At 40.7% G+C, this 8,204-nt stretch overlaps 1 protein-coding gene across 8 annotated transcripts in view; it reads left to right on the forward strand.

Annotated features, from left to right (window-relative positions):
* Positions 1 to 8,204, forward strand: part of atp8a1 (ATPase phospholipid transporting 8A1) — a 104,703-nt gene that overhangs the window by 90,525 nt on the left and 5,974 nt on the right. For all 8 annotated transcript variants that reach the window (XR_004796963.1, XM_035668693.1, XM_035668692.1 and 5 more), the window contains 2 exons: positions 7,021 to 7,109; positions 7,449 to 7,541. Coding sequence is in view for 7 of the 8 variants with exons in the window: in XM_035668693.1 (XP_035524586.1) it covers positions 7,021 to 7,109; positions 7,449 to 7,541 (182 nt within the window). In the remaining variant the exon portion in view is untranslated. The remainder of the gene's footprint in view (positions 1 to 7,020; positions 7,110 to 7,448; positions 7,542 to 8,204) is intronic.

Genomic DNA, 8,204 nt, shown 5'->3' on the forward strand with positions numbered 1-8,204 from the left:
ATATATATATATGTATATATACTGATGTCCTACAAACCCACCCAACTAGCACTAGGAGCAGAAAATGCCCTTTAAAGTTAAAAAAAAAAGGTTAAAAAAAGATTTTAAAAAATGTCCCTGTACTGTTTGAGTTATTATTTACATTTGAATGTAACTGTCTGTCTCTCTGGGTCCCCACTGTTGGTCAATGGGAGCCCATTAACCACAGGTGACATTTCCCAGTGCATTCTGGGGAAGAGAATGAGGCATCTTTTCATTAGAGAACAAGAACACCGTAGGAAGCCATTTAAAGAAAAAGACTAGCACCACACAGCACGCAGTAGAAGGAAATATCTGTTTATCTCGGACTCTGTATTTGTGTGTCCTGTTTGAGATAATGCTTCAGGCATGTGTGTTCTGTGAACATGCAGATTCATTATAGAGCTCTTCGGTCACTTTGCACCAGTTTGAGCAATTAGTGGTGATATTGGTTAGGAAACTCTATGTCAGACAATTGTGAGATGATTCAACTTTAGAACAGACATGTGACTCTACTTGAATAAAAGCTCACCCATGGATAAGTGAGGTGAAGAAAAAAAAAATGTAATCGAATTTTTAAAAAAAGTAAACGATCTGTATGCACAGTTACAGTCCGGCACATTAACATTCGCTGCGGAAACAGGCAGTTTGAATGTTTAATGTTAATCTCGCTGAAGACAAAAGACTGTCCTGCGATTTAGGTGAGATGGAAGATGGAGTCCGTGTTATCGTTATATGATGAGTTAAAGGTTTGACATTTTGGGAAATTTTCTTATTAGCTTTTTGGTGGAGAGTTAGATGAGAAGATCAATATGACTCTCACATCTGCCTGTTAGGCTACAGCTAGCAACCACTTCATTGACTGTAGCATAGTGTAAAGACTGGAAACAGGCTCTGGCTCTGTTAACGAAATCTGCCCACCAGCACCAAAATCACTAATTAATATGTTAAACATTGTTTGTTTAATCCGCACAAAAAACTGATTTTCACACAATTCTCCATTTTACAAGAGCATATGTGCTAGATCTAATTGTAGGTTGGTAGTTAACAGTATTTTGGGCAGTCTATGACAGCTGGGCTTCTGTATGTGTGTGACACAATAAATACCATAACTAACTACACATGCACAGAAATGCTGACTGTTTTGCTCTTACTGGCTCACTCCATCATACATACACACACAGGCGATGGGTATATTAGCTTCACTCTGTCCCCTGTCCATAAAAGGCTCTTGCTTTCATCCACGCCCTGCAGCACTTGACTGAAGACAGTAATGGTGTCCTGTGGGTAGTTGGTAACCCTATGCCCCTGCCCCAACTCAGGGATGCCAGTACATCATCAAACAGGGACACATCTCTCTGAAACCTGAGAAGGCATCAGAGACACAATCTCCCCTTCCAAGACCTCTTAGCCTCTGAAGAGCAGGATTATTCTCAACCCTGCTGCAGCCACACATACTTCACCTCCGCCTCCTCCATGTGTATTTGACTCTTGAAATATTTTGTGCATTCGGTCCTTCCATCTATTTTCTTTTGCTCCTTTCTCTCTTACTTGTTGCATCAGCTCTTTCCTCTTTGTTCTCTTTTAGTCCGCCCCCCCTACCCCCCACCCTAGTTGAAAAACTGCCCGAGGGCCAACAACATAACAGACACCAGAACTCCCTTCTCCTCCTGTTTCTGCTCTCGCTCACTATCGAGCTCACCGCCTTTAACAAGAGACATTAAGCAGCGCTCAGCTTCATGTGAACGCATTCATCAATGTCAGGCTGAATATGCTTTGGGCGATTGACAGGACAGGTGCAGGATCCATCCACAACGACACACTGAAACAGCTAGTATACTTTTTTCCGAGGTACTCCCAAACAGGCTCATCCTCTTTTGCACTTCATAAAAGTCTGACACTGATATCAAAAGAAAATACCAGATTATTCTCTTCAAGCAGTGTAATCTACCACGCTAAGCGGCTTAGCTTCACCTCAGGAGATGTCTGTCACACTGACCCGCTGTCTGCAGACTTGCCTCCGCTATCAACACAGTTTATCCCTTCTCTCTCTGCTTACTTTACACACACACCTTTGCTATTTTCCAGTTTCTTCTGCGAGCTGCAGTGGAGCACCTCTCACCCTCACTCTGACTCAAGTACTTGTCATCAGCGCATGGATTTTACACTCGACAAGTGTGAATCAGGTTTATGCTCAGTGATAAGAAACATTTTCTCAAAGAGGAATCATTTTTACCGCGAAGTTTGTTGATGCGAAGCGAGCCAGGAATACACTCAGGGCTATCTGTGCCACTCTGTCAGATATCAAGCAGGAATGAAAACAATTTATAGAGAAACAGATCAAATTATTATTTTCCGTTTACAGACATTTTGAAAGAGTGGTTTATATTAAAGGGCAGACTAAGGGGCATTTGTATATCTTATTTAATTTTGCTTTTGGAGTCAGTCAGACTGATAGAATGGATTTTCATCTATCTGAGTTGTAAAATCATAATATCCCCAGGTTCTGTAATTCTTTTCATGAAGCCACAAATTTAAAAAGCTGATGTCAGGTATCCATTTACTGCTTTGGTGTTGCACTCCATAAATTATCATGCTACAGTTTTGCATATTTCAGTCCATTATTATTGACTCTTCTGTAGTTATTTTGTTTTTATTCCCCTCCAGGCAATTACTGGTTTGGAAACCAACTGAAAAAGAAACTTTAAACTTGCTTCAGACACGTAATCCATCAAAGGGAACATTTAGACATATTTAGTTTTCAGGCAGTTTGATTATTGTTGTTTGCAATGTACCTGAAAACAGGTGATGAGTTCTTGTGTTCCGACATGCAGAGTTGGCTGCCAAAATTCCCCAATACAGCAAAAGCCCTGCTAGTGATGGATGTTTTTATCTTTCAAATTCTAAAAACTGGGATAGTGTATTATGATATCTTTGTTACTTTTGTTTCATGAAACAGTCTCACATCAGTGAGAAACATACAAGGAAACATAAAAATGTGATTAAAACGGTGTTCAGAATACTCATACTGTGTATGATCACTGAGACTTAGTGAGCTTAAATTCTTCTGGTTCAGACTGAAACAAACTCCCAACACCTGTCGCATCATAGGGATAAAATATGTTTCTGTTTTTTAAACTTTTGAAAGTCCCATTGAAAGACTTATCAACCCCTGTTCATCACTGCTGTTGACTTAGTCCCTCAGTGGCACTTGTGGAATCCTTTTGTTCCTTCTTAAAGACTCATGAGCGTGTCGTATGGAAGGTTTTGTTAAACTCTTGTACCCAGACCTGTTATTCCTCCCTCAGCTAATGATTGATAGGTACCACAACACATGGTAACTGTAATAACTGACCATGGTGTACAGTATTAGTGAGAAGAACGGGTTTAATCTGCTGTACACACACTGTAAATCACGTGTGTGTAGTGGTGAGACTGCTGAGATACAAGTATTTATGTAAGAGTTTTTTTTCTCTGTTTTCCTAGTCGATGTATTTGTCAGGCGACACACAGAGAGAGCCTGGAGTGCATAGAGGATGCAACTGAAAAGGTCTTTGTTTGTTTTCCACATTGACTTCTTTTGGGTTGCCTATTGGCCGATTTGTTCCTGATGATGACATTTGGGGAATTTGTGGATTTGCCTCATCTAAGCAAGGCTACCCTTTTTGCTCTTTTTATTGGCTTTCTTGGTTATTTTTACTGTGCTGTGCTTGCTGCCTATTTATCCGTAACTTTGTATTCACAAGAAAGTCTATTGAGGATTGGAACCCCATTCTGCCAAATGTATAGTTTCATCCTCAATTTCCCTCCTCTCCTTGAAGCCAGGATTTATAGTGTTTATAGTGCTGGTTAAGCCAGCTGAATTCTGCGAATCTGAGAATCAACATGGATAGATGCAAAGTAAAGTCTGAGACAGGATTCAACTTAGTCTAACCCTTCTCCTCTCAGTATACCTAATAAAAATGGTTGTACAAAGAAGCTCTGTGCATTCAGGATGCTAGTGTTTGAATATTAGCATCACTGGGATGTTGTACAGCTGGCGCGAGTGTTATGAAGTTGTTTTTTCTTAGTCTTTACTTCGTTTACTGAATCCAGAGCATACACCTGTGGGGTGAATAGTAAAGTAGTGGATTACCTCAATTTGCATTTACCATTACAATGGTTCACATTAACATAATTCAAGATGCTGAGACTCCAGGCTTTCTCAGGCTTTATCAGCCAGGTTTCAGATTCCCCTGATCAAGTCTTCCTGGAAAAGGACGCATAAAACTCTTTTTGTATCTTTTCACATTCTATTTCAAAAGTTTTTAAAAGATTTATCTCTTTTAATAAAATTGTATCTTTGATGTTCTGTAGTTTGAAAAGTTCAGCAGATCTTCTGAACGTGAGTAATGCTGCCCTGTTCCAAACAGATACTGTACCTTGAAGCTGCAACCACAGTCTGGTGTATTGGCCACTGAGCAGCTTCACTGGAGTAGTTGGGGGCATACGTGCCAACAATATGAATGAGTGATATGCAGTCAGAAAGCACCGGTCTTTGTTTTTAAAGATTATTATTATTTATATATATTATTTGGTATTGTTTTAGCTTTACTTGGTTGTTGACAGTGTAGAAAGAAAAGAAAGGGAATATGGGAGCAAAAGGAGGATGAAACCCACCTATCCTATACCTTTTGACCACCACACCATCCCTAAATTCACCATTTGGAACGGAGTTGAAATACTAAGAAACATACATCTTACAGCCCTGCAGGTACTTGGCATTTTGCGTGTGTGCACATGCTTCTGTCTGTCTGGTAATACGTCTAGTCTGTGTGTCTGAGTGTGCGTGTGTGGCCATGATGGGGGTCATTGGCCTGTCAAAACACACCCCTTCATGCCAGTGGACACTACTGTCTGTCCAGCCAGACAAGTTTATTAGTTTGTCCTAAAAATACAGCCCCTCTCCCCAGACCTCTCTCACCCTATCCAGCTCCCAGGGGTCCCCTGGTATGAGACGTTGCTAGCATCCACCAACACTGCTGGGCCCCGCTGTTAGTTCGTCCAGATGCCTGAAGACAAACATTTGTTGATTGTAACTGTCTGGATTTGTTTGGATTGTAAAACGTTGATGTCAAATTGAAGAACTAACAGTGAATTAATGCAGTTATTTTAGGTCTAGTTTCGCTTTGTTTCTGTTATTTTTAACAGTTGTACTTAATGTTATTATGAGTTATTGTACCTACTGCCATACCAGTATTATTGAATTTTATGATAATCTACAGACCTCAAGTATCGGTCCCCTATATACATCATTTGTGGGTCAGAGTTATGTATAGAGACATATAAATATTGTTCATAGATTAAACTTGTGAAAGACTAAGATGGTTTATTTTTCAAGCTTTCCCAACTTTGATTTAATATGCTGAGTATACATCCCGCGTTTATTTTCAAAAGACTCTCAAGACACCTAAAACGCCCCCATTAAAATGCACGATACACTGGATGAAAACGAAAATAATTAAACTGACTTGCAACAAGAAAAAAAAACAGTAAATGTTTCCACCAGGGCTGCATAATTTCAAAAATTGATGTGAAAATATCCTGTGCTTCGCTGCAATTTTCCCTCATCTCATACATTTTCAGCCTCCGGGCGTCACAGAAAAGCTCTATTCATCCGCCTCCCATCTCAAACTGTAGGCAAAGGCCATTTTTGATTTCCTGTCATTTGGGATTTCCTCTTCCCCCAGTGTTTAGTCAGACATCAAAGTCAATTTGCAGGTAATGGTGACCAGATTAGCTAATTTGAGCAAACCTGAGCGCTTTGATATGATGATATGAGTTTTGACACTGATCTGTGTGTGTTTGTGTGCGCGCATCCTAAGGGCCCTGCCTGTGTCACATTACAGGAAGGACACTGTCAAGGGGCCCCGGCAGTTTAAACAAGTGGCACATTACAATGCAAGAGCGCAGGTTTTGCACTTTGACATGTAATGACAGATAGTTTCAGTGCAGCGGGCCAAAGAAAACATCGTCCTCACACAGAAAGCTGAAAGGTTTCGCCCCCACCAAGATGATCCACCGTCTCCCTTCCACTCTGGACCCAAAACAACCTCCCGACTCAGCCACCGTGTTGTGATTTTTAATTTAAATCATCACAGGCGAGTTTGCTGCTAATGAATTGTATTTTTCCTTCAAATGACTGAGTGCGGAGAAGGAGCTGTTTCTTGAAACGCCAGGATTGTTTTCCAATTGGATCATATCCAAATGTGTTTTTCTTCTGGCTAAAGATAAATGAGTCACATTGAGGATCACAGCTGCCTCATTTGTGGATTTATTTTGCTCATGAACTCAATGTGAACATTTGTTACATACTGCATTAAAAATAAAACATCAGCTCATTGTTTGTAATTCAGAAGACACCAGACATAACTCAGAGAAGTTATTTGACAGCAGAGAAAATCATTAATCAAACATTAATTATTAAAAGTGGAACGTAGTTTTAAACTCTGCAGTTCTAATGCTTCATCAACACCTTCCTGCACTGTGCACTGAGTTGTATTGAATGTATCATTAAAAGCAGCTCAGCTCACGCTCCTGTGTCTCCTGTGATGCATTGACAGGAGCTCTCAGCACAGCAAAGAGTCGATCTGTTTTCCTGTGAAAGAGATACCACTGTCTAAATACTTCACAGGTACTTCCTCCGCCCCGGAGGGCTGAGAGGTAGAGAAGATCCAAACAAAAACATGGTATCATTTAGTCACAGAGGATTAACCCACTTTGAGCAAATGATTTGCATCCATCTCCTCTCTATTTCCAGAATATAACTGTTTGTTATAGGCTGCCTTTGTCATGTATGTTTTTTTATAATGTGGCACTACAGAGGATGATAGTGGCTGTCCCTTATCAGGTGTTTCTTCTTTTGAAGAGCTCTTCCTTTTATCTGATCAGTTGTTGAACTCTGCATTGTCTACGGTGACCAGAGAGTAAGTGTATGTGTGTGTGTGTGTGTGTGTTTGACAGGCGGAGATGATGTTCAGTTCAGGAGTCTTCTGGACGGGCCTGGTCTTCATCCCTATCACCTCGCTGGTCTTTGACGTGGCCTACAAAGTGTGAGTCTTCTCTACACTCCCGTCGCTCATCATCACTCCAATACTCATCCAATACAGGAAATTCCTCCAGAATCTCTCGTATCTCCTAAAGAAATTCCTGCTCGAGTTACTGTACAAACTTCCGAGGAAGTCTAGCTTTTCTATTCTGTGAACACTCCATGGGAAATGTTTGTTTCTGCCCCGGGTCTGGTTGACATCAGCCCACAGCAGATTCAAGGAGTCAGGAGTAATTTGCAAAGCTAGAAGTTTTATTTCCTGATGTCAGTGGGGTATTTTAATGTCAGCCTTTGAAGGTTCTATCATGTTAAAGCACCGTTTAAAGCGTAGTTTAATTTACAGGGTGAAGAGGGTGTTCTTTAAGACTCTGGTGGATGAGGTGCAGGAGCTCGAGGCTTTATCCAAAGATCCGGGAGCAGTGGTGCATGGAAAGAGGTACAGTTACACACCGCTTCACCACTTGTGTATTTGTTCCATGGTTTTAGATTTACATTTTACATTTATTGATCAAAACCTTTGTCTTTCTTACTTCATTACATGCATGCATAAAATCCTATTAAACAGTTGCAATATTTCCCACAATGGCCAGACACCATATCATCATATGGCCCAACATTATCAGGACTACAGAGTCGATGCCATTATTCTTTTGGTACACAAAATAAAAAGGTTTTTTTCGGAATACTCCATATTACAAGATAAACTTGGAGGAAGAATCATCTATAACCTCCCAATTCCACTGCCAACAATATTCCTATGTGAAAGGAAGAAATCTTAAAATTGCAGCTAAATTGCTGCAGTTTGACTGTAATGTCAGTAATCATGTCATAAGAGTAGATGTCTCTCTTTTTTTCTCCGAAATAGTGAATGTCTCATTTTCGAGCAGCAGTCTATATTAAAGCCATATATTATAAAAACGTATTAGTTGAACCAGGTCTGCTCTGCTCTCTGGAGCCTGAGGCCTGCAGCAGGCATCAACATGGAGCAGATCAGTGTGAGATCTCCTGCTGACTGAAAGTGATCCCCCTGTCTGGCCACTGTCCCGGACCCAGCAGGCTGCAGGCACACACGCGCTTATTCACACACACACACGCACAC

The sequence above is a fragment of the Morone saxatilis genome, unplaced genomic scaffold (genome assembly GCF_004916995.1).
Source record: "Morone saxatilis isolate NCDOM2014 unplaced genomic scaffold, NCSU_SB_2.0 Contig22, whole genome shotgun sequence".
In the NCBI taxonomy this organism is placed as follows: domain Eukaryota; kingdom Metazoa; phylum Chordata; class Actinopteri; family Moronidae; genus Morone; species Morone saxatilis.